The 26,222-nt window shown below is 57.5% G+C and overlaps 1 protein-coding gene across 5 annotated transcripts in view; it reads right to left on the reverse strand.

Annotated features, from left to right (window-relative positions):
- Positions 1 to 1,524: 1,524 nt before the first annotated feature.
- CFDP1 (craniofacial development protein 1) overlaps positions 1,525 to 26,222 on the reverse strand; it is a 54,432-nt gene continuing 29,734 nt past the window's right edge. The window contains exons 1-4 of one of the 5 annotated variants that reach the window (XM_080552713.1): positions 13,788 to 13,938; positions 9,738 to 13,440; positions 5,417 to 5,575; positions 1,525 to 2,222 (exon numbers count right to left, since the gene is read on the reverse strand). In XM_080552713.1, the coding sequence (XP_080408839.1) occupies positions 2,132 to 2,222; positions 5,417 to 5,575; positions 9,738 to 10,243 (756 nt within the window). In that variant the 5' untranslated portion in view covers positions 10,244 to 13,440; positions 13,788 to 13,938 and the 3' untranslated portion in view covers positions 1,525 to 2,131. Of the gene's footprint in view, positions 2,223 to 5,050; positions 5,239 to 5,416; positions 5,576 to 9,737; positions 13,939 to 26,222 lie in introns of those variants that run through there. The other 4 variants (XM_080552712.1, XM_080552710.1, XM_080552711.1 and 1 more) reach the window with 4 other exon arrangements.

The raw sequence follows: 26,222 nt of genomic DNA on the forward strand, positions 1-26,222 counted from the left end.
GGAGCTGCCCCCTCCTGCCCCGGCGGTCCCAGCCCCTGCCGAGCTGTCCCCGGGGAGCAGAGGGGCTGGGACAGCCGTCACCTGGGCAGGGACAGCATGGGGACGGCTCGGGGACGGGCCACGGAGGCCGCGGCACGCAGAGACCCAGCCCGGCGCAGCGGGGAGCCGTCAGCCCACTCGCTTCCAGCAGGTCAGGTTGCTTCCAAGATCTCAAAAACGTCCAGGTTCGCTCAGCCAAAGGGAAGCGAGCAGAGAAAACGGAGCGTTATGGGGCTGGCAGGAACGGGGGGGCCCCGGGGTTCCCAAAGTACCAGTGTGCCAATGGGTGGGACTGGTGTCAGCCCTGATCGGTGCCGGGGAGCCTGCAGGGAGCTGTCTGGGGGCAGGCAGTGGGATGGGAAGGATTTCTGCTCAGTCTGGGAGTTTACACGCCTGCCTGCCATGGGACGGGGCTGGGCAAGGTGCCTCTGGTCTTCTTTAGGGGCTCCAAAGTCCCCCTGCCATTCCCATGCGATATCCCCTGCGGCCATAAAGCTCGCTGGCGCAAGGGCCGGCTCCTGCCCGGCTGGCTGCGCTGCAGGGAGGCTGCTCCGGGCCCCCAAAATGCTCACGGCCATCGTGGCTGCGGCTCCTGGGACACAAATTGTCCTGCAGCACCATCAGGGGGGATCCCCAGGGGGATTTGGGGCACCCCAAGAGCGTGTCCCAGGCATGCCAGTCTCACTGTCCCCTCACAAAGCTCCCTCCTGCTGTTACTGTGAGCAGTTTGTGAGCGTCGGGAGATGCGAGCATTTCATCAGCCCCTTTGTTTTGTTTTTGTCAAATTTCAGGCTCGCTTAAGCGGCTCAGTAACAGCTTATCCTGCGCATAGCACGGCGCCAAGGGCTGCGGCTCCCCCGGGCACGTGGTGTTTTGTTCCCGTCCATCCCGCACCGCGTCCCCGGCACGAGGGCTGACTCAGCAGCCGACACGTGAGCCCCGAGCTGAGCCCAGGCTCGGAGCCGCGGCACAGGGCCAAGCGCGCCAGCGGCAAGGCCGGGGCTGGTGCCGCGCTCCGCCTGGCGCAGCGACAGCACGGGAGGCGGCCGGGGCTGCCCCTGCCAAGCAGCAGCCCCCGGGGAAAGGCCGGCAGGCTCCGAGGACGCGCACAGCCCCGGCACGGGGAGCTGCGGGGCGCAGGAGGGATGGCCGAGGTGACGGCACTTGCTGGCCTCCAGCTCCCCGCCGCCTCGCCCCACGCCCCAGCGCCTCGCTCTGCCCTCCCAAGCAGCTTTCCCGATGAACATCCCTGCCTTCGGCGGGTTTCCTTGCTCCTGCAGCACTGCTATGGCCAGGCTGTGCTGGCCCCAGTTCTGGATTTAATCCCAGAGCCCCAAGCCTCCAGTCCACAGCCATGGCTGCGACCACGAGGCTGCTACAGATGCAGACAGAGAGCAGGGCCGCGGTCGCACGCTCGTAACCATGACCCTCACTTTCTTTCCCTTCTGCTGCCCGCCCGAGCCAGGCTGTGAGCATACGAGAGCATCGGGATGGAATACTTTATTCACGTGAACAGATCCTGGCCCGTCCTGCCTGCTGCAGCTGCTCCCATCTCCTCGACGGAGCGAACAAGGGAGGATTTCTTCATCAGCTTGCTTAAAATGCCCCAGCACCATCAGACCCCACAAACAAGTACAGACAGTTTGGCTTTGTCTGGGCGAGAGCGCAGAGAGGCAGGGAAGGCTGCGGGGCTGGCAGAGCGGGGAGAAGGGCTGCAGCCCCGAGTCCCAGGGCTTGCACACGCACACAGCAGCCGCGAAGCCTTTCCTGCAGCTCCTCTCTCACCACCACAAACGTTAGCCGAGCCGTAACCTGGCTTGTCCGCGTGCCCCTGGCTCCAGCAGCATCCCAGGGGTGGCAAAGGATCGGTGCCACGGGGTCGCTTCTGTCACCTGCCGGGCAACTGAACCCTTGAAGCGCCCCCTGCCCACTGACAAAGACCCTCCCCAAACATTACAGTAAAAGGAAAAACCTGCCGAGATGTACAGGCTTGGGTAGAGAACGGTTCCCGTGCCCCGTGGTCAGGCGGGGGCTGGCAGCCCCCCAGCTGGGGCACAGAAGCCAGCGGGACCCCACAGCCGTCCCTGGCCCCTCAGGGCTTCATCCTGCTCAGCCTGATGTCGCGCTCAATTTCGAACTGCCTGTGATCCACGCGCTCCAGGAACGCTTTCCTCTCGATGTACCTGCAGGGAAGAGAGAGGCAGAGATGCTGTAAGCAGCGCCCGCAGCCTGGGACCAAGGGGACCCAAGGGGACCCGAGGGGACGGGCAGAAAAGGCTGCTGCAACGGCTCCGTGGCTGGAGAGGTGCCCCCACCAGCACCTCGGGACTCGCAGCAGTATGGGACAAAGGGTCCTGGGGTGAAGCCCAGGGGTACCCCATGCTCCTGGGCTCTTTTTGTGATGGAGAAATGACCTTCACAGCCAACCTGAAGGTTTGGGGCAGCTCCTCAGCAGGACAGAGCTCTGATGCTGCCCCCAGCTCCCAGGTGATCCAGTAAAGTGCCCCCCAAACCCACCGATGGCAGCACAGCCACGTGCAAGCAGGTAACAGGCTCAAGACGCATTAGGGACATGAAGAGCATCACCCAGCAAGCCTGCTGCAGCTGAGAGCAGCCCCAAACTCGCCTCACCCTTGCAGCGAGGCGCCTAAGTGCTGCAGGGAGGAAAGCGAGCACGCCTGCGCCCCCGCGAAGCACCTTGCCGCTCATTAATGCTGCGCAGCCGAATTTTAATGCACTTTGCTGCAAACCCTTGCCACAGATAGCCCGGGGCTGTGCTGCTAATTAACCTACAGAGGGAGTGAAATTGCAATTCAGAACAGGAGCTGTAATTGAATCATCACAATTGTTTTGCATTTGTTCCACAGCGGCCAATGCCGGGCTGTCACGACAAGGTCATTACGCTTGGCACCGGGGACGGCACGAGCTGCTGCGTCTGGCTTCTCCCTGCCGGCCACCGCAGTGCTGGTGCTGGTGGCACCAAGCCCCTGCCTGAACCAAGAGCCAGGGGAAAGCTCGGCATCACCACAGCCCGCGATTAATTAATCCAAATGCACTTCAGTGGCTGATTGTCCCCGCTGCGGTCCCCGGCAGCATCCCCGCCGCCTCCCCTGCTCGCATCTCCGCCCGCGCCGTGCTGACAGAAGTGGGTCAGCTCAGCGCCGCCAGCCCGCGGTGCCCGGCTCGGTGTCACGGGGACGGCGTGCTGGCCTCGGGGGGGCTCCTCCTGGCCACCTGCCCCTGGCAGGGTGAGGGGACCGTGCGCCGAGACCTCCGCCCCGCGCCGGCTCAGGAAAGGCAGGCAGGGGAGTGTCGCTTCCCGTTGTCCCCACGAGCGCGGAGGTGACCCGTGCCTGGGGACAGGCTCGGAGAGGCCAGGGGAAGGAAATCGGGGGGGTCCTGTTGTATATTACAATGTCGTGGTGCCTGGGGGGCAGTTTTCCTCCCCCTCCTTGGCTCAGCACCGACACAAGCATGGCAAGCGCGAGGGCAAAGCCCCCCTGGCCCTTCGCTTCTCCCAGCCCCAGCGAGGAGGCAGCCTGGTGGATGGCCCCGCATCGCTGCGGGGCATCGACACGGATCACAGAGCAGGAGCACCTGGAGCAGGAACAGCAGCTTTACCCCACGGCCAGAGAAATGCACCGCAGGGGACAAAGCGAAGTAAACCCTCAGCAGGCACAGAAATGGGGCAGCTGTGACGCACAGCAGACACAGGAGGTAAAGTTTTGGGGAGAAGGGGCTGCCCCCACTAACAAGGGCACCTGTGACAGCGCTGGGAGGATTTTGGGGCTGTTTTCTGTCCCCTCCCAGGCTCCATCCATCCCCAGTCGGGTCCTGCCTGTGCCCAGAGCGGGGTGCTCCCCTGCTGGGGCTGCCCTACAAAGGTGGCCCAGTTTGGAGGCTGCTTCCCAGTTCCAGCTAGGAAAGACATCAGAGCGACAGATCGACAGTGCGGGACAGCTGCCTCCCCTCGCGGCTTCGGCCCTTCCTTGCAAAACCAGGGCAGGTCCCTGGGATCCGACACGAGCCCGGATCCCGCTGCAGGGGAAGAACGGATTCAGGACCGATGATGATATGAGGGGTGGGAAGGCAGAGACGAGGGCAGGGTTGAAAGGTTACTAACCACTCCTTGCGGTTTTGATAGATGTGTAAATGATTGCCCCGCTGAAGGGCAAGCAGAGGCGTCCCAGCCTACCTTAAAGGAGCAGAGGGCACTCCGGGAGGGACAGCAGGCTGCTGGAGAAGGGCCCGAAAGCAGCAGGTGCCCTGCCTGCACGACCTGCCCCGCTGGCACCTCCAAGCAGGAGCGCAGCGAGCTGTACTGCTCGCATGGGGGGGGAAGAGAAACGGTACAAAATGTTCACGCAGGCCCGCAGGCCTGTTTGAAGAGCTGGCTCCAGATTGGAAAAGTCGCTCTGGGGGAGAGGCAGAACGTCCCTGCAAGGGGCCGGACATGGTCGGGCTCTTTGCGGTTGCTCTGCCCCGAGCAGCCAAGGGCCGGAGCCAGGACCACACTCAGCAGCGCGGGCCGGGCAGATCCAAAGGAGAAGGGGCGCTGTGGGAGGGTGCGGGACCAAGCTGAGAAAAGCACCAGTGATAAACCACCTATCTGAAACACAAAATCAAGTCTGGTGGAATGCAGAAGCTCTGAGTTTTTCCTGCAGACAGAGAGAAAGAATAGCTCATGATACAAATACATTTTATGAGCTGTCCGCTAAGGCGGTTACATGTTCCCAGAGCTTAGCAAAGCGCTTGCAGTGTACACGCCACCTGTGATCGCATTATCCTTCCCTGCAGTGCACGTTATTAGCTTTCTGTTTTATTTACAGCATCGCCATTTACTTTTACGATACTTCCATTAACTTCATTGGGGTGAACGTTGCTTGGTGCACGCAATCGACGCCCAGCGCAGCCGTAATCTTCACCGCCCCTTGCCAGCTGCTCCGGGTTCGCACACGTCTTTACGCAGGAGGACGGCGCGCAGACGCAGCCGGAGCACGTCATTTGAAGAACAGAACGAAAAAAACGCACCTCCCAACTTGAGGCTTTTTTAAAAAACACAAAAAAAACAGGGCAAAGGCAATTGTGTTTCCTCCTGGGAGTGCTGCACTAGACTGGTTCACGCCGCACTGGTCCGACTAGCAGGCGAGGAGATAAAGCACAGCCAGGCTCTGCGTCAGCTGGGCTTCAGTCACGAGGCTGTGAGCAAAGCGATAGGTGTCTGCCCGTACCTGCGGCAGGCTTCACCTGACCTCCTGCAGTGCCTACAGCGGCTTTAGGTACCCTAGAATGAATTCCTAAGAAATCCCGTGGGTTTCCTAGACTCCGCAGCATGCGATGGGGTTCCTGCACCCATAGGGATTAAAGCCCCTCTTACCCGTCCTTCCCTCGGTTATGGATCGCCAGCTCCTCCACGATGCCTTCCTCCTCCTTGAAGTTCTCCCAGTCCAGCTTAGACTTCTCCAGCGTGCTCATCTTCTGCTTTTTGGAGCCGATCTTCCCCAGGAGGCTGCTCATGCCGCTCGGCCTCTTCACCCTGAGGGAGACAAGGAGGTGAACGTTACTTAAGCGCGGGGACACAACAATTAATGGCGGAGCTGAGAAACGTCACGGGGGAGAGGTGGCCTTGACGGAGGCGAGCCACGGCCACCGAGCAGATGGCCACCAGCTCCAGGCAGCCTCCAGGCGGCAAGGTCACGCTTCCTGCGGATCCCGCCCGCTCCCCTGGAAGCGGCGGAGTTCATTACACGCACGCCTCGAGTGCCGGCTTTTTGGTGAAAGGGCTTTTTCATTTATCTCCTTAAGAGAACAGAGAGCTTTCAGGCCAAGGGAGATCATTAAATCATCCCGTTTGACCCCTCGCACACACCAGGCGAAGCCATCGCACCGAGCACCTCGGTGCTGAGCCCAGCTCTTTGTCCTCGGGTCGAAGCGCCGTTTGCTGGCCGGGATCCAGCCTCAGTGCGTCACCGGCGCTGACAGCACGTCGAGGAATTAACCGTTTCCTTGGTACGTTCTGAGCGTCATTTCATCCAGCTTTAGCTTCTGGTCGCCGCACCTATCCTAAACCCCAAAGTCCCTCGGTGCCCAGGCAGCTCCCACCAGCACCGCGCTCACACGCCGCAGGGAACGCACACCTGCATTTTCTTCAACTTTTCTTTAGACAAACAGACGGGGCTCTTCATGCCCCTCGCTGCGATGCATTTTGTTCCAGCCCCTGTATCATTTCTAGGGGTTTGTCCCCCTGCTCATTCACAGAACGGCTCGGGTTGGAAGGACCTCAAAGCCCACCCAGGACCACCTTTGCCTTTCACCTCCTTCTTCTTAGAGGCCCCAAATCCCACTCCCGCGTGCCGGGGCCCCCGAATCTCAGCTTTCTGCTGGGAAAGGCACACAGAGGGACTTGGGGTCAGCGGGTCGCTGCCTGGGGAAGACAATTCTCAAAGCTAGGAACCAGCAAAACAAACTCGCCTTAACCCCTTCCCAAACCAGCCCGGGAGAGGGGGGCAAACAACATCCCGCGGAACTCCTTGTTTGCACACATTCCAGAGATAACTCCACGTCTGCGAGGCCCTTGCCTCTGCAAAAAGCCGGGGAGGAAATGATTCTCGTTCCAGGGAGCCGGGGGAATGTGGGGAGGGGGCCCCAGGAGGGCGGCCAGGTGAGCGGCAGCCTGCTCGCCGTCAGCGCTCCCCAGGCCAGCCGGCCTCGGGATCATGTCTAGAGCTGTCCTGGTCGGGTCATCAGCGTGGTTTGTGCTTCCGTAATTTGTGAGCCTCCAAAGAAAAATAATTCCAGGGTTTGTATGGAATGAAATCAAAGAAAGTGACATCTTTGTAAGGCTCAGCCAGGAGATTCGTGGTATGAGAACAGCTGGCTGTAGTCACCTGGGGTTGCAGCTTCCCAATGCAGGTATATCTAGGGGATGAGTCCCTGAATTAAGGGCATCTGGGCAAGCTCCACATCTGCAGGACAGAGGAGCAGAAGCGTCCCAGGGCCTGGCCCTCTTATTTCTTCCAGCCCTAGGGCAACATGCCAGCAGGGTCACAGCAGGCAGGCCCATCTTCTGTTCACCTTTATCCACCTCATCGAGATGTCCACACCGCGATCGCGCAACAAGATCTTCATCCTCGCTCACTCTTCAACCCTCCCTTATGTTGCAGGACACGACGGCTCTGAGGGTCCTTATCTGCAGGTCGCAGGGGGGAGAAAAATGCTGCAGGGCACCCCTGGTCCCGTGCACGAGAGACAGATGGAGAGGTTCGGTTCCCACTTCTGGCTCCCCAGGGCTGCAGGCGAGCCTTGCACAACCGCCCAACCTACCACCAGATGAGCGTGCAGGTTGTGGGGGAGGGGGAGGAGAGGAGATATGACAAACAAGAAGGCAAAACCAAACAAAATGTTGGGCAAGAAGCGTGCCCCGTGGCGTTCCCTGCTGCCTGGAAGGCGGTGTTTGTGCTGAGCGGCTCACCGTGCCGCTTGGGGCCAGGAGTGGGCAGACACAGGGGATGTTTGAAGAAAATCCCAAGGACGGAGGAGAAATTTCTGTCGGGCTCCGATACCTCGGACTGGTTCCAGTCGGGTTCAGTGATTCAGGCTGGTAATTAGTGTGGTGTTGAGCACAGAACGGGGAATGGTTGAGGTCGGAGGGGACCTCAGCCTTGCTGAGGACCTCAAAGGAAGCACAAGAGACGCCACAGCGTGCACGGCAGCCAGGGCGTGATGCGGGAGCTGCTGAGTAGCCTTGGGTTTTACTGTGGGCTTAAAGACGTCCTGAGACAGAGCCAGAGAAGCGCGACCTGATCCCACTCGCAGATCACTGGAGGCGAGGATGAGGAACCGGGGGCTGTTGTCCCTGGATGCCTCCCTGGTGGGAGCCTTCCTGCCGCTCGGCGGCTGCGCTACAGACCCTACAAAAGCCACGGCACGCACCTGGAAGCCCTGTCAGGGTTTCTGCGGGGTGTTTGAGGCACAGGGCGACACGCAGGCTCTGAGGCAAGCTCCCACACGCCGAGGCCGATGCCTTTTCCACCGCTCCTCGGGCTGTCAGCGGGGAAGAGCCGAGCTGGGACCGAGGCTAAGCGGGCAGGCCGGGCTGCAGCACGCTGCCCTGTGTGGGATACGGACCGGGCCACGCTGCAGGCTGCTGCCTTCCCCAAAGCACCGCGCAGGATAGCCACGAGCGACGGGAACCCGAGGGAAGGTGGCTCACGGCCATGGAAGCAGAGGCAGTGCCTCCAGGCTGGAGGAAGGTCACTCATCACAGATCTTGGCTCCCGTGGGAATCCCTGGCATAAACGAACAACGTCTACACACACATCCATTGGTAACGCTGCTCAAGGCCTCCTCTTGGCTGAAGAGCTCGGGAATATCCCTCAAAAGACACAACTCACCCTATATCTGAAGCTGCACAGCCTGGCTTATGAATATGTACCTCCATTATGAGCCCCCAAAGCACATTGCAACCAGCGGCCCCCGCGAGGCAAGGCAACCTGCTGAAAAAGGGCAGCCTGTGCTGCGTCCTCGCGCCGGGCACTGCTCCCCAGATCCTGCTGGTGGGGGGTGTCAGCCCCGTGCCGGGCTGTGTGACCTGGCTCTGCTCCTCCCGGCACGGCCTGGGGACGTGTTCGGGTCTGCTGCTGGCTCCTCGCTCCGCGCCGAGCCTTTCATCGCCCTGAACAAACCCGACAGCCGACCTGGGGGTGGGAATTCCTAGGCCTGTGCCAAAACGAAGTAAATGAGAGACATTAAAGTCCAATTAAAAACTTGCTTGGCCTTAAATGCCTCATCTGTTTAAAAAGCAAGGAAAGGGGCCTGATTAATTGCATTCAGTGCCAACAAGAGGAGTTATTACCCTTTTTTGTACTCATTAAGGGTATCTGCTGTGGCATCTTTAATCACCAAGGCATTTAAAAGAGAGAAAGTAATTTGCTAAGACATAATGGATCCCAGGGATGAGAACCAGGACAACGGCCTATTTAGGACACAGAGCCATGCTCTGACTTTCCGCAATTAAGAAGCACGGCCCCCATCGGCCCCCGAGCCAGCACACTTGTCTGTGAGCTCCACCTTGGCAGGGGGATTCCCTGTGCCCATCGTGTGTCTTCAGGACAATGACTGTGCCCAGCACGGTTGTACGAAGGGACAAGCAGCGAGCAAAGGGCCCCCTTGCTGTCCCACCGCAGGTGAACACCGCCTTTACTCCCGTCCTCAAAAAGGAGGCTTCTTCCCATCTCAGCGCGAGCCTGCAGCCTGACCCCGACCTCTGCGAATCACTGTCTTGTAACGGGAAGGTCAGCGGCGGCTGGAAACGTGTGCCTGCCTCCAAAGCGACAGAATTAATCACAAGTTTTCTAAAATAATCCCCAAGCAGCAGGAAAATAGGGCTACGAGGAGCCCTGCTGCCAAAGGGAGATGGGTTCCTCTCCTGGCCACCCCAACATGGGTGCTCGGAAAGGCTCCTGAAGCCAATCCCACACGCGCTGGAGCTTTCAGGACTTCATCAGCCTCTCACTTATGTAAGCTTTCTTGTTATCTTTCTAGTAGCTACCCAGAACGGATCATTCCCTCACTTTTTGCAGCAGCCTTTTATGTCTTTGAAAGCGTTCCGCCCCCCCGCTCAGCCTGCCCTTTCCTAGACTAAACAACCCCAGCTCTTTCAAGCTTTTCTCATTCCTCGCGGCTTCCAGCCCGCTGACCGTGCTCGCTGCTCTCCCCGCACTCCCTCCTTTTGGCCCACATCCTCCTCGAAACGCGGCGTCCAAACTGGGACGGGGCTCCAGCTGCGGCGGTGCCGGCAGCAGAAGGAATGCTCCGCGTGCCTCGCGAAGCACGCAGCTCCTACCCGGCCTCCTGTGACGTGTGCCTTTTTCACAGCCCTGTGACACGGTGAGTCACGCCGGGGCTGATTCACTCGGATCTGTGTCTGCTCGGCTGCTGCCCAGCCGTCGTTTCCTGCTCCGATTTGCGCGGAGGATGGCCGCGAGCCGAAGGCAGAGCTTTGCGCCGGTCCGTGCCGGTCCTCCGGTGGGCCCGCGCGTTTCGTAGAATCGGAGGGAAGACCTTCAGCACCCTGTCCTAAGCCACGTCCCCCAGTGCCACATCCACGTGTCCGCTGAGTGCCTCCGGGGATGGGGACTCCACCGCTGTCCCCAGCAGCCCGCTCCATGGACCAGCAGCCTTCAACACAGCGCCTCTTGGACATCCCCGCACAGCACCGGCGCAGAGCTGTTGAGGACTAACACCTGGGAAGGACCTCCCGTCTTTGTGCAAAAGCCCCGGAGACCAGACAGCAGTTGGCCAAGCACCAGTTGGCCAAACAAGCCCAGGCTGACGGCCAGAAGGCGGCGAAGACAGCAGGGTCAGGTGGCAGGATGCGCGGTGACACTTCACATCCCCACCCCAGCGAACAACGGGTGCCCAAAGGCCACCTGCCCCCACGTTGGCCAAGGAGCCCGCAGCGTCCCCAGCTCCTGCCCCCCCTTTTTGGGCTCACAAGCCCTCTGCTGCTGTTTCTGCTGGCTCCTCGGGTGTACACAGATTGCCAACCCCGTGCTGCTGCTCCTCAGATCCTCCTCGTGGATAACAACCTCTCTAGTAGGAGTGCTTCTGCCTGCTCTCAGTACTTTTAAGAAGGACCCAATACATACGAAGCAAACAGCGAGCACAAAATAGGATGTGGCTGATGCTCAGCCAACACCCTTCTTCTTGCCAAGTAGCATTTTTGGGAGACAGCGTGAGCCAACACCTGAGACCACAGTCACTGATGCACACGAACCACGTTTGTGAGCGAGATGTTTGTTTTTCCCCCCATAACGAAGCACGGCCCCCCCAGCTCGTTAGGCAGTGTGGCTAATAGCCTCTTCTGTCCGTGAGGATCTGGTGATGCTGCAGGTGAGAAGCCCACTTGTTCGGATGATGCTGATTCCATGGGGCATCCTGCACCCCCCTGCAGCTACGTGGGGGAGGAGGTGATACCACAGAGCAGGTGGATCACCTTCTCTGCCCTCCTCGCAGGCTTTTGCACCTCCCGGAGCAGAGACAATTTTTTGCCTGGCCCTCTGTCACCGCCAGCACACATCTCAAACACCTGGTGATGCTCCACGAGGCCCTGCAGGCTGTTCAATGACAAGACCATCGCCAGGAGAAGGGTGCTTCGTGATCCGGCATGAGCAGAGAAGCAGGAGGCAGTGGCTCTCAGGTCAGCTTCCCAGCATCCTGCACGAAGCCCTACCAGGGCCCGGGGATCAGCACGGCCGAAGGGCTTTGTAAGGCTCCCAGCAGAAGAACCCATCACAAACCCAAGCTGTAACACGAACCGTGTCCCTGCTGCCTCCCTCCCATCGTGGCAGGATGCCAGCGAGTGCCCAACGGTGGCACCTTGGGCCAGGCAGCCCTGAAAGCACCGTGGCCATCATCGAGCCCTGGCTCTCCCGAGCCCCTGGCCTTCGCACCACGCTGCCCTCACCAAGGGCAAGCCCAGATCTCCCGGCGAGCAGTTGCTCACCTGCGTTGTAAGTGCTCCAGGCTGTCACCACCTGGCCGAGCGCTTGCTCGCTCTCCCCAGCCCAGAACCGGCGAGCGCTGCGCAAACACGGGGTCACCCCAACCGCGCTGACGTGGGGACGCAGGTGAGAAACTGCCCCTCCGCGGGGAGAGGAGCACAAAAGGGTTTGTACATACTCCTATCTGCCCCTGCCACGAGCTGCCGTGCAGCTGCATAGTTTCCTTAGCGGCAGGAAATGGTTCTCATACAAACTAACCACAGCTGGGCAGCGCTGCGGCCAGTGAATACCTTCATCTCAACACGGGGAAGATTCCTGCCCGCTGCACCACGGATCGCCTATCCTGCCATCCTCCCATCGGGTCCCCCAGCCATTTCCTAGCTGTGCCATGGGGAACGCCTGCAGGAGCCGGGCCGGGAGCCCCTCTGCCAGCCCCGTGCCCCGCTCCCGGCCGCCTGCCCCGATGCAGGACTGGGAACGCTGGCAGGAGGAAGGCGGGCGCACGGCCCGAAGGGCAGCACGTGGCGTTAGCTCCCAAAGCTCCGGCTGGAGGGGGCAGGCTGCAGCAGGACGCCTGGTGCCAGCTTCCAGGGGCATCCCCCAGGGAGGTGACACAGGTCTTCTTCCTCTCCAGACCCTAAAACCACCCAGCTCTTCCCATTCCTCACCCTGTGTAACCACAATGCTGCGCAAGGCCCCGTTCCCATGCGGGGTCGCGAGCCAGCTGGTTGTGCATCACCCTGAGGACAGAGCAAGCTCCCAGGCAAAGCTCAGCTAGGTTTCTTTTTTGTCCCCACGTGGCATCGCTTCCTGCACGGGGAAAAAGCTTGCGACTGAAGGGCCTTGCAGAGCATCACGCAGCGGGGTGCTGGGAGACCCCAGCGCGTGGCTTTTCTAGGATATTCCCTGGTATACAATGCCTCGTGCTCGTCTCCCCGTCAGGAGCTGTGCTGGATAAGCCTTTCCTAATTACATGGCTGGAAAAAACAGACCAAGCCCTGCTTCGCTCCACGACAAGATGGCACAGATGCAGTGCCACCACCTCGTTCTCCGGTCCGCTCCCCAAAGCGGGGGAGGACCCCGGGGAAAATACACACGAACGCAGATGTTCCCAGCACAAAGGCAGAGCTGGGTCTCCCCGTACACCGAGGGCAGGGACAGAGGGGGTGCTGTGCCCACCTGGCCTTCCCGTGAGTGGGCAGCACCCCACCAGCACCCCGGAGGGGCAGGCAGGGGCTGGAGTCCCATCTGGCAGGCTCAGGGGGCCACGTCCGAGCCCCACGCAGCCCCTGGGGAGCTCGCTGGCTCAGCCAGGGCCCCCGACCTGCCGGTCCCCTTATCGGCAGGAAAACCTCGTTAGGGAAGGGACCAGGGCTTCCTGCTGGGGCCCGGAGCCTTTGTGAAGGCGCTGCTGCCTCCAGGAGCCAGAGGAAGCCCCGTATTTTCCTCGGGCCTGGAGACGGGCTCGCTGTCAACAAAGGAGGGCTGGGCTGGGGGAGCAGGGCAGCACAGGGGCTGTCACCGCAGGGCAGCGTCGGGGCCGAGGCAGGGGCGGCACAAGGCCCCTCTGTGCCGGCGGAGCCTCACACCCGCCCCATCAGGGTGGCATTGTGGAGCCGGGGCTGGCTCCCCTCCAGCACAGCACAGACGGAGGCTGTTCCACCAGCGGGCTCCCCCGACGCACTTGCCACTTGGGAACACTGATGGGGTCAGCTCCTGGGCTGGCAGAGATTCTGCAGACTCAGCAGCACGCACCCGACCGCGCCTGGTGTTACGGGGATGCACCTTCTGCACGCCGACCAGCCCCCAGGCGAGCTCTCCCCGTGCTTCAAGGATTCCTGTTTATGATGGTGTACAAAAACCTGGTGAAGCTGGGCTTAGGGTAGGCTTGTGATAGCTGAGGGGGGAGAGAACAGGGAAAATAATCATTAAAATCCTTCACGTGAGAAAAACATACAGGCATCACAAATCCCAAACTGTTCTCACGTGGACTAACCTGAGCCTGCAAAGCACTGCCTGCACCTCTTCCTTTTATCGAACGCTGTTATGCGTGCTCTCCGGAGATATTTCAGGTTAGTTCTGAAGGTTTGGGTCCGTTCCTGAAGTTCTGTGAAGTTCTGTAAAGAACTTCAGAACCCAGCACATCACCCCCGGCAGGCTGCAGCTCGGGGCACACGTGGGGACATTTTGGAGCTAAACCCCGTGCTGTGCCCGTGGCTCGGCACCGAAATAAGTGCGACTTGCCTTTCAGACGCTTGCAGCTCCCTCTGACCTCACTGGGTTCAGCTGAGACGTTTCAAATTAGAACAGCCACGACCACAGCTCTGGGCTGGGACCAAGCACAGGCCGTTTTTTTATCTTAAAAGGCATTTGTTTGAGAACAGTCAGAGCTGCTGCAACCGGCGGCACTGAAATTATTTCACCGTGAGACCTTAAAAACGTTGACATCTTCGTCTGCGAAATGACGCGGCTTTGAATTGGTGACCGGCCCTTAAAAAAAAGCACAGTTAGAAAGAAATTGCTGGCAAACCGAGGAGGAATTCTGCCTGCCTTCGGAGGCTCGCTCCCTTCTCCTTTGTCTGACAGCAGAGCTTTTGTTTGGGATTTCGGCGCTGAGCAGCCCTGAGCTACGCGGGGAATGTCTCTGTCTCCGTTCGAGGAGCCCCCCATCCTGCTGCGGGGACTCCGCTTTAATCGGCGGAGTTAAAGAAAAAAAAAAAAAAACCTGTGCCCGAGAAGTGCTGCTAATGGAATTGTTCCAGCACTAACGGGATTTCCAATGAATGAGTGGGGACGGCAGAGCAGCTGGGGCGACTCCCAGGTCGCTCTTTAGGGTGCGAGGCAGCTCCAGCATCCCAACCAGTCTGAGAAAACAGCCCCGAGCCCCCCCCGCGAGGCAGGAGCCCCTGGGTTCCCTGCTCAGCCCCCTCAGCTTCCCAGCGCAGGGGATCGACGCCAGGCTTTGATCAAAATGAAGCGAGAAAGCCAGGAGAGGAGCGGGGAGGGTCCCCCTCCGCCCTCAGCGATTAATCCAACAGCTTTAAGAAAAGTCCCTGATTAAAACAAACACGCCGCCTTCCACCGGCAAATGTTTGCGAAGCTCGGGGCAGGGGAAAGTTCCCAGGATATTCAAGGGGGGGTGAGCAAACGGCAGGGCTTTCTGGCACAGCCCCATCGCTGTAATGAGTAACCAGCGCAAGCCGCCCGGCGCAGCAGTTGCTTTGCCGTGTCATGCAAGGAAATAAATAGCACGAATATCATCTATTACCTTCCACTGGAAAGCCCGTCCTGGCAGCGTGTGGGGCTACGGGGGACAATAAACATTTGGGCACTGCTACGAGCAGCCGTAAAACAAGAATTAGGGCTGGATCACGTTTAATTGCTTTCGGTAAGGGCGGCTTCGCCGGGGCTTCAGTCGGTTACCTGCCCCTCCGCAGAGCTGCTCCGGCGCAGGGTGAGAGGATCCAGATCAAAGAAGGTATTTCAGGGGGCAAGGACTGGAGGGAAACACCCTACGACCTTTAAAGATGTTTGCACACAAGGCCTCACGTCCAACCCCACGAGAAAGCAAGCAATAAAGAGCTAGCTGATGAAAGGGCGCGCTTTGCTCTTCAAATACAACCCTCTAAGGCTGCAGAAACAGCCCAGTGACAAACCCGAAGGCAAAGCAGAGAGCCCAAAAGGCACAGAAATGGACAAAGTAAGATTATCTCGTGTGGTTTTTTTTCCCCCAGGAAAAACACTGAAGTGTTTTGAATGCCTGCTACCTCTGAGCGCCTTCCAGCGTTGGCAGCCGCTGCTTGGAGGCGCTGCCGTTCCTCTCCCCTGGAAATAGATTTAGGTTTCCAGCCCCAAGAGGCAGAGCCTGCGGCCAGCCGAGCTCTCCCAGCCACAATCTCAGTTGTCACCTTCCTGGTGGAGGCCCACGGGGGACAAACTCCCCTCTTTGCCCCCCCAGAGCAGTCGGGATGCTCCCGAACGGAGCTGTGGGTTTTGCAGCCACCATCCACCTACGGAAAGCTGCTCGGGAACCAGAGCGCTGGTGGGACGTGGGGACCACAGCCCCCGCTCAGGGACAGGGTTTTGGTGACACAGCATCTCTGGAATTCACTGGTGAGTGTCCCACAGCCTCTGCCTGGGACGGTGCCAGAGCCTTTCCTCAAATCCTGCGTGACCTACCAGCTGCTGAGGGCAAGGCAGCGCTCCCCGCGTGCATCATCTGCCGAGGAGACAGCCGGCAGCCACTGCTGAATGGAGGGACTAATGCTTCCCATGGCCGGAGTCAGCAGCTTCGTTCGGGTCCCCAGCTCTCGCAGCTGACCCTGAGCAGGTCACTCAGTCCCTTCGCAGCCCGGCTTTTGTCTCAGGGGGCAGCGCGCGGCACCGCAGCACTGAGCGAGGCAGGCACGCTGCCAGGGGAGGCCTCGAGCTCCTTCGGGGAGCTGTAACTGTTCTGTGGTAAACGCATTAACCATGGGAACGGCTTCCCAAAGGATGTGGTGGCTCCCAAATTTAAGTCTTTCCATTGCGGATGCCTCTTTGGAAGACGCAGCCTGCAGCTCCACCGCCTGCGCTCGGGGAACCGCCGCGACCCCAGTGCCTGCTGCCACCAGTGCATGGCCCGGCTGAAATTCAGTGACCCCCAGGGCTCCGAGGGGCACGGGACAGCCTGTGAAATGTTTAATCTGCACGCTGAGGATATAACGTCACCTCTGAACCTCGCAGGTGGCCAGCTCAGAGCTCCGGAACGCAGCGCTCGGCCCCCAGTAGCACCGATTCCTCCGTGCAAGGTGATGCATCCTGTTCTCAACTGAGAAGGGCCGTGGGTTTTGGGGTTATCACCATGGCTGATGCCCTTTGCACGTTGCCATGCCAATTCAACACTCTTCTGTCCCTTTTTCAGCCCAATTTCCAGCCATTTGTGACCTGTTCCAGGCCAGAGAAATCCCCTCGACCCAATCTGTTGGGCAATCCCCTGAGCATCACCCTCTAGCTGTTTTGTTTTTTATTTTGTTGTTGTTTTGTTTTTAATCACAAATCAGACCTCCTGGTGAAAGTTGATCCGCCCCTTCGCTTCAGACCGCTTCCCTGGCACGGTTCCTTGGTGATGCTCCTGGATGGGGCCCTGGTGAAAGCCTTTGGGGCACCCATGCTGCTAGTGAAAAGCCTAAGTCATACACAAAGTTGGACCTCCTTGCATCTCTGCTTTTGAATTTCTCCTTCTCTCCAGGGTCTGTAATTAGAGGTTTGAGGAGTCAGCACCAAACAAAACCTCAACAACCTCCTCCAGGACGTTGCTGCTACACTTCTGGGACCCTTCTCCTTCCACTCCCAGCCTGACCCATCTCTGAGCACACAGAAGCCTGAGCAGGGTGAGAGCCTTGCCAAGGGAAGAAACTCTCACACTGCTCTCCTCTGAGAAAGTGGCACAAAGGAAAAAAAAAAAAAAGACCAGAAGGGATGGCTCACATCCCCGGGTCATGGAAAAGAGCTGGAAAAGGCTCTGCCCCAGGAGGACAGAGTGCCAGCGCTTCTTTTTTTAACTTAGTCAGCAGCTGCAGGATTTGAGCTGTGTTAAAAGCCTCTTTTACCCTCGCTGCTGCAAAGGAAACCACCTCCCGCCTCTCCCCTCCCGAATAAAAGGCCACCGAAGCCCGCAAGCAGACATCCTGTAATGTCACCTCCGCCAGAGGTGGCGGCTCGACCCCTCTCAGCACACACCAGCCCTACTTCCACTCCAGGCTTCGACAGAAACCCGCTGCTCCAGGTCCCACCACGAGCCACACAACCAGCCTCTGCTTACGTGCGTCTGGAGCAGGAAAGGAAGCGAGGGGCAGGAGGGGCAGGCTGGGTTCTGGGGCTGTAGGCACCTCTCGTCACCCCGTCTCCCACTCGTTTGCGTGTTGCTGCATGCAGCAGCCCTCTCTCCTGGAGAAAGGCTCAGCCAGACCTCAATTAAATGATATATTTCACCGTAGCGCACGCGAGCGGCTGCGTTGTCAGGTCAGAACAACCGGAGGCAGAGAGCACTGAACTAGTCACCTTGCACTAAACGCTGCTCTCCAACGGCTTTCCTAAACCTACCTCCATTTATAGATTAATCTGCTGGATCAGTAATTTAGGCCACTCGATGGCTAGCATTTAAAAGCGCTCATTTCTTTCTGGGAAGGCTGAGAACCTGCTCGTGATTTACAAAATTGCTGCTGGGTCTCTGGTGGCTCGGGCATTTGTCGGAGACAGGTGTTGTGCATTAGCCACATTCCCTCCTCCCTGCCCTCATCCAGGTTTAACAGCAGCAATAAAACACCAACTGCACCGGCTCCAAAGCAGCAGAGCAAGCAGCAGCCTCGTCCTCCTTCCCATTTCCACCCCGCCGCGTGGTATCAAGGCCTTAGGATGATGTATAACAACCGACTGGGGTGGGGGAGAAGCAGCCAAGCAACCTGAGCCCTCCCCACGCCCCGGGCAGGGTGCCCTGACCTCCCAGGCCAGGGGGGTGCTGGGGCTGGCCGCAACGAGCAAACCAGAGCAGGATTTGAAGAGGGAAGGAAGCAGCCTGCCTCTGCTCACAGCTAGCCCCTCCTTCCGTCCAGCCCTTTCCGACTCCGAAGCGAAGCTGCTGCTATCTCGCAGGCAGCAGGAGCAGCCTTCCTTCCTCACCAGCACGGAGCACGGCGGCTGCAAAACCCTCGTGGAGCCTGGAAATGGCATCTCTGCAAGCAACGAGCGCTTCTTCAGCTGGCTCTTGGCTTGAGCGGTTTCATAACACAAAAGGAAGGCGGAATCCCTCGGGGCTCAGATTTTTCCAGGCTCGGTAAACACAAACACCCATTACTTGTAGGCGCAGCAAGTGGGACAAAGGATGCGCGGCCAGGTAGGTGCCTGAGCGGTGGTCGGGACGTGCGGAAACACGCGCGCAGTCCTGGAAACCTCCGGCACCAAGACGTAGCTCCAGACTGTGCTGCTTTCAAGTCTGCCTTCGAGCTGAAAGAGCAGCCTTTGTTGTCTGCAACATTACCAGTTCAGAAAAAAAAGCACCGCCGCTCAGCCCCCCCCAACCCCAAAGGTTTGTTTCTTCACCCAAAATGCTCAACCCCCTCCACCCCAAAGGTTTGTTTCTCACCCCAAAATGCTCAGCCCCCCAGCCCAAAGGCTTGTTCCTCAACCCAAAACGTCGGCTCCTTAATAGCAGAGGGTGGGAGCCCGGCGGTCATTAGGCAGATTGCGTTTCATGCCCTGCGTGCAGCTGATCGGAGCGCTACTCCTTACAGGATCCAAACGGCGAGCCAGCGCACCTCAGCGAACAATCTCGTTTAATGGTCAATTAGCAGGGATGTGCTCTTCTGAGCTAAAAATCACTGCAGACAAAAAAAAAAAAGCAGTACCATCATCTTTCCTCTGCTTTGACTCTTGAATCAAGGCAGCACATCGCTCCCACAGCCCATCCTTAACTGGGAAGGCCGGGACACGTGTAAGAGTTGGCCACGAGTTTCACCCCAATCTCGTGTAAGAACGAGGACAGAGAGATTCTCGATAATAACAAGATTTCTTTAGAGTAGGAAGGGACTGGACGGACTCAGGAGCCAAAAGAAAAAACCCAACTGTCTCCCCGCAAAGCATTGTTTCTGAACATGAAATGAAAACAGGGCAAATTCCAGCCCCCCAACAGCCTCTGCCCTCGGGGATTTGAATACCCGAGCCCCGTAGGACTGCAAGCGAGAAGGAAACAGCTAACGAGAGGCAGATTTGCATCGTGTTGATGTATTGGCACCAGCCGCGTTTCAGACCGGGGCAGGCCACCTACATCAGCCGCACGCTTGCAGCCAGCAGCGCTGCGAACCGAGCACACGCCCCGATTCCGCAGGCGCAGGAACAGCGGCGTAACCAGGAGCACATGGGCACTTCTCTGCGGCTGCCAGCTCCAGGGCTCACAAGTCGTGAGTCAGCCTCCGCACCCCTCCAGCTGAGGGTAGTTTAAAAGCTAGACATTGCAAAAAAAAAAAATACGACAAACAGAAACAGTATTAACGTGCCTCCTGGTTTCTGAGCCTTGGGTTAAGCCAGCAAGAGCGGCAGCCCCTTCCTTCCAGCCACGGGAGCAGAAACTTTCGTTTCTGTACTCGAAGGCTGAGGTCCTTACCTGGCCCAGGACTTGAAGGTTGGGAGAAACCCACCAAGTATTTTCAGACTGGCAGCTCATTCAAAGCGAGCATCGCCCCCTCCCACAACCCACCAAGGACGACCCTGGGGATTTGCAGAGAGACTCGACCCAGCCCAGAGGGTCGGATGGAAAGGTTGGTGCCACCGGTGCTCGGCACCCAGCCCCTCTCCTCGGCGTTTCAGCAGACAGACCGAAGGCTTAACACAGCCCACGGGCTCTGAATGCCCACGTTGTGCCTCTGGAACAGAACAAGCTCACTGTGCAGTCCTGAGGAGCAGCACGAGCGTGCTGTGGATGCTGTCAATAGTGGCACGGTGACAAGGTAGAAATCTCAGGATTCCAGGAAAACGCTCCTCTGGTTCATGCATCAGCAGGGCAGAGGCAATATGAACGGGTCTGCAAGTCAAATTTGGGTTCCTCCAAGCTTGTGGGTTACCACAAACGGCTCTGTGCGCTGAAACCCACCCTGGGGACCCTGATTTACTCTGCTGCCTACAGAGCAAGGGGAATACAGAGATGCCCAAAGCTCGATAGCAAGCCTGGTGACAAAGTGCAAGAACAAACCAAAGTGTACTTTCTCCTCTATTATCATTGCCACACTGACTCTGGACAGAAGTAACAGCAGCTAAGCAAGAATATCTGAACAGCACAACTGTCCCAATGCCCTTTCTCAGCAGCTAAGCTAAGCAAGACCAATTCTCAGCGGCAAAAGGCTGCAGAGTGACGCTGCCACCCGAGACAGCCCCTTTTCAGAACACTCCCTCACTTAAACACGGCGACTCGAAGAGTAAACTCTGCTGGAAGAAAAACTGACAGCCCTCGCCATTTAACTACATGCCTGAAGGCACAGCTTAGAAGCGGGATTCTTACACTACGAACAAAAATCCCCTTCGGTTTTCTTCTCCCTTGTAGCAAAACCCTCCAGGAGCATCTCCCAGGTGGGCGCTTACCCGAGCAGACCCTGCTGCGTTCAGCTCCTCGGAGGACAGGGCAGAGGGGGAAGCCTGCGTCGGTACAATCCCCGGTAACCACTTCAGAAGGCAAGTGTTTATTTCACCTGGCTCCTCTGCTTTACGAGGTTGAGGCAGAATTTCCCTGCTGGCTTCCTGACCTTGCACTTTTGGTTGAGTGAGATGTGGGAAGCGCCAGGCGCTCCCCTTCTGAAACTCAGGAGGAGCAAAGGATGGCCGGAGCACGAATACACGAGCATAGGGACCGCAGTCGGAGGTGGTCCCTGGTTTGTACTGGGGAAGGTGACCTAAAGGCATTAGCTCCCAGGGTTAAACCACCGCAACGAGCACTTTTCCATCCCAGGAGTCGTTTTGAAGAGGAAGGGCACCTCGCTGGGACTGGGGAGATGGAGCAGCAGCCGGGAGGCGAGCTGAAGGCAGCTGATGTGCACCAGCTCCCAGCTACACCTTCTGCCAGGACTTCGTCACCTCGTGCTCCTTGCCATCTGTAACAACTGGACGAGCTAAAACAGCAAAGGGACGAAGGCACAGCAGAGAAAATAAAATCCCTGCTTAGGTGCACAGCGGAGTTACCGGCACTTCCCCAGCACGGCCAGGCTTTCTCAGCCAAGCTGCAAACACAGGCAGGGCACGATCCAAGGGGAACATCAGACCCGTAACAAAAGGCACTTTCAACTCCTGGACCTTCGCCCTCACCGTGCCTGGAGCCACGCCACAACCCCAGGCTGGCCCAGCAGCACCGGGCCAGGCGGTGGCACGGAGCACGTCGGGGCCGCTCGCCCAGCTCCCCCCGGGGCAGCCAGAGCTGCCTACGTCCCGTCCTTCAGCTCCCACGGGGCGGGCATCCCAAGCCATCGGCGAGGTCTGTTACGCCACACAACCACCAAATCCCCTCGAAGCAACTCCCCGGCTTGTTTCGACCTGCATAAGGACAAGCGGCTGGGCTGGCAGGAGGGCGTTAAACATTTCAGGCTGCTCTCGAGAAGCCTGGGTGGAAACCTCTCACACCCTGCCCAGGCAGATGCAATCTTCTCGCTGGTCATTTCTGTGAGCACAGAGCTACTGCGAGGAGAACATCTCTGCTCCTCCAGAGGGGACACAAAAGCTGCTGGCTCTGCTTTATGCTGGGACCCACGCCTTTCCCCCCGTCCCACATTTTTAAACAGAGACAGCTGGAGAAACGTCTCCCAACTATTTTCCCCTGCCTTTTTTTTTTTTTTCTCCTGTTTAGGACAGAGGTAAGCTGGTCATCCCTGCTATGCCCCATAATCTCCTGGAGATCTCAGGGGCGTTTATTTTTTCATCGAAGGGCTGGAGCACTGCAAGGGTAACGGTGTCCCTTCCCAAAAGCATTTGGTACTCAGTGGAGAGAGCAAAAGCAAATGGCTACGGGGATCTTTCAAAGCCTCTCGCATTACAGGCACGAAGCAGGCAGAGAGAAGAGATCATCCTGCCCTTTGTTGTTCGCATTTGCAGTGCGCAGAGCCCCATATATTTAATTCCCACGTACGTCGCTCGGTCTCCTACATAGCGAGCAAGGCTACGTCATGAGAACTCCGGCACGACAAATCCTTACCCATCAATTTTGGGAACTGGGGCAGGGCTGTGGTGAGCACGAGCCCAGGAGGGACGTGGTTTTATTCCCTGTAGGATCTCCACGCATTCCCTACCCCACCCCGCTCGGAGGAAGCGGCAGGGAAGAGAGGAGCGTGTTAGAGGCTTCAGCCTTTGGTCTTTCTCCTATCTGCAAATGCAAGTTTCTTATTAAAAGATAAAGAAAAATCCATTTCATCCTCCACGCCCGGACCTAATCTTTAAACACCTAGTGAAATCTAAGTAATTGAGATCTGCTTTTAGCAGCTGTGGGCTCCCTCCTCCCTTTCATGTACTCAGACAGAAGCTGCCGAGGACTGAGGGTTACTTCACTGAAAAACGACCCAGTTTGATCGCTGTGCCTGGCGAGGAATATTAAAAGCAGTGACAAGAGCGACATAATCTAGCTGCGTTGTAGCTTCTACTTTTTTTTTTTTTTTTCCCATTTAAGTGCTCCATTCCTCACTTCTTACTGCAAGGACAGCGTCGGTGCAGCCCAGCTTTCTGGGTGCTAAACTCAGGGCAATTAAAAGGGCCCAACCGGCAGAGCAGCGCAGCCTCTGGAGTGCAACCACAAATGAAACCCCTCCTTGTGTGTCATGCGCTGCACACACGTCCATGGCTTCAAAGAGCCTTCAGAGAGGCAGCCCTTGACTTTCTGGATGCGGTGCTAAACCACTGCTCTCACCTTCTGCAGCCAGCTCCGTTCTCCGTGAGGAACTGGCAGAGCTGCAGTGAGAACCCGGGGCTCTCCCACGTGCTCGGGGACGGCGCTCGCTGCGTTTTCTGCTCAGAAGGATGACAGATGTTTCCCTGCATACACAGAATTCATTTTTATTTTCCTAAAGAAATGTCTTAAAAGCTGCTACGGGGCTCTGGCTGAACAAGTGCTGGTTAAACAAGGGCGTGCGCCCGAAGAAGCAAGTTGCCAAAATGCTTTTCTCCCTTTAAGCACCAGGATGCCTGCTCAGACTTGCTCCGACGACCAAATTACTCTCACAGCGAAGCGAAGAGAAGCAAAGCATTATTTCGAGCTCGAGCGCTTTCAATCACCGCTCACAGCTGCTCCGCTGTGGGCTGGATGAAAGGAAGAGCACCTCCCTCGGCCGGGAGTGACGTCCTCCTGCGGAAAGCTGCGGGCTGAGGCCGAGCCCGACCTTACGCGATGCCTGCTAACCCAAAAGCTGCACTTTGCCTCTTAAATTCATCAGGGCGCAGCCACGTGATCCGACAACTCGTGCTGTGTTTTGGGGCTGGGAGCTGCTTCTAAGCAGCAAGGATAAAACCTCGGGCTGCCCACGGCCGCAGTGGGTACCTCCAGCACGGAGCAAGCTCAGGCACTCGTGCAGCTGCCGCCCCGAGCCCCACAGGGAGCGCACGGAGCCTCTCGGGGGATTCCCTTGTACGCTGAACCTGGGCCAGCTGCCTTCTTTGCAGCTGCAGAGCAAACCCAAGCCGATCTCTCTCGTGGGCTGACAGCCCCACCTCTTCTGCAGCAAGGGCACGGCTGCAGCATGTCCACAGGGTGCCCCATCTTTGCTGCCACCAAGCCCCAGCACACTCCTGGCCTCACCTCTCCAGGCTGCCTCAGGGGACCGATTTAATCGCTACAACTCCGGGAAGGCAGCGACCCACCTCTTGCTGCTACATTTTTTTTTCCTTCGAAGGACGGAGGGGAAATAAAGAGACATTTGCTATCAGTGAACCAAGAACAAATAGCGTTTTCATCAGCAGATGCTCTCCTTGGGCATCTTGCCACCAAGGAGGAAGATGTAACAGCACAACCGAGGTGCTTGCTCCGAGCAGGCACCAAGCATCCGCACAGCAAAACAGAGCCGGGCCTGGCCCCTCCGCAAGGAGGACATTGTGTTATTGTACGTGAATAGAGGTAGCAAGCTCCAGCACCGGGCATAAACACGCTGCTGTACATAATGGACATTGTTAGGTGTCTCAATAGGTTACCGACCCAAAGGAAAGTTTAGCTCCACAATGCAGGGCCTGAGCTCTGCCTCTCTGAATGCCCAGCCGAAGGCATCCCCACGCGTTCAGCGCAGCTGGATCTTTTTGTATTTTGCACTGTCCGCTTCCTCCTGAGTTTCCCTGGTTTCCTTCCATTTGTATGACGAGCCTTTGTTCTTTCTCTGCCCTCTTCCTCCTCCTATTTTGAAGCGTACAGATGCAGTCTAAGGGCGGGGAAGCGAGCAGAGGCACAGCACGTTAGAATAACAACTTTCGTAGCTCACACCTACCCGTACCAAACCACAATAGATCAGCTCTAGCTCCGTATGGAAGTAGTGACCCCTGGATGCAAGAGGTAGGGCCCTTCCAAACTTACTGCAACCGCAAAGAATTTTGTCTCTATCAAATATTAAGGAGTTAAAATAGGGCCCTTTGCGAAATCCATTTCATCCTAGTACTTGCTGTTGAAACACCATACGTAAGATTTTCCTCCAAGACCCTCATCACGGTGGAATATACCTCTTTCCATCAACGGGTCTCAAGGTTCTGTAGTAGGCTGCATGGCAGAGTTATCCCAACTTTGAACACGGCGTAACTGAGAAATGCATCCTGAGCAAGTAGTCTGAGATCCCCGCAGTCTTCCAGCACGGGAGGAAGGCATCCCCCTGCTGGGTTTGGGCAGCGCTCGGTGCTCCCACCAGGGCAGACACTTCACATCACCCAAGTTCTCTACAACCTTTCTTTCCAAACAGCCAAAGCCAACCTGTGCGCGTCAGGACTCCGGCAGCACTTGAGCCTACCAGAGCTGTCAGCTCTTTCAGAGATAATAATCACCTGTCAGAAAGGCAGAGCAGACTGGGGAAGAAATAAGGGTTAACAGGAGGAAAGGGGAATAAGCACCTCGAGTTGCAGCCAAGGCAATCAAGAAACCGAATTCAGCTGCTTCAGTAAGTACCTTTTAATGCAACACGTCCCTCCTCCAGCTCAGCAGTCCTAGGGCGATCCCACAATAGTCTTGTGCCTGGGGCTTTAAATTTGCTAATAAATAGCCTGAGCACTCGTGCACACGATGGATGTGGGGGAGGGAGAAGAAAGATTTCAGATTACAACAAGAACAGCATTTGTCGCTTGCTCTAGTTGGTGCGAGAGGCAGTTTCCAGGCTCTTGGACTCGGGAGGAATATTTTCTGTTCCATTCCTGATGTGCTTGGCTGCTTTCTGCCAAAGCCTGTTTTAAATCCATTAATGAAACTAGGCCGAGCCTGCGCAACTTTTTAATCCCCACCAAGTGGAAAAATGGCACTTGGGTATATTTCTGGGAAGGACAGACACCCACCGTTCCCACCGCCGTCGCGTGGAGCGCTGCTCCATGGCCACCTCCTCCAAAGCCACTTTCTCTACAAACACTTTTCATGCTGTAAGCCATGCCCATCCATCTCCCAGGACTTCAGTTTCATGAGTTTAAATCCTTTAAGGACACAAACACCACTGCGAGCTACAACACAAACTGTGCCTAGGACACAGCCTTTCTCCAGAGATCTGGAGAGGAAATCCTAAACCCTTCCCATGGAAGAAAAAAAAAAAACACAACCAGAATTATTCCAGCACGTAAGAGGAAAACCCTCTTTTCCAGAGTGTTTATGTTAAGGCACTAGTAGGCTGAGATTCTTCAAGAAGAAAAAACACATAACCTAAGTTAAAGGACACCGTGACAGCTAATAAAATGGGCACCAGTTCTGTTAGAGCAGCAATATTTTTGGCAGGGGTATTTTAAACCTAACCTCCTGTTCCATGAACAGCAGTGGCCTAAACGGGAAGGACTGCTGAGTCAGCTTCTGCCTCAGGCTTCACAATGTGCTCTGTGTTTTCCAGCAGGCTGTAATCTACCAGGAAAAGCTGAACTGGCTCGGAGGGGATGAACATAAGAGCTTTAAGGAAATCTAGGAAGAAATGTATGAAACTGAAGCCTCTGTTTAATTAAAAAGCTGAGGGAAAT

This window comes from Anser brachyrhynchus (assembly GCF_964034855.1).
Source record: "Anser brachyrhynchus genome assembly, chromosome: 12".
Taxonomy (NCBI): domain Eukaryota; kingdom Metazoa; phylum Chordata; class Aves; order Anseriformes; family Anatidae; genus Anser; species Anser brachyrhynchus.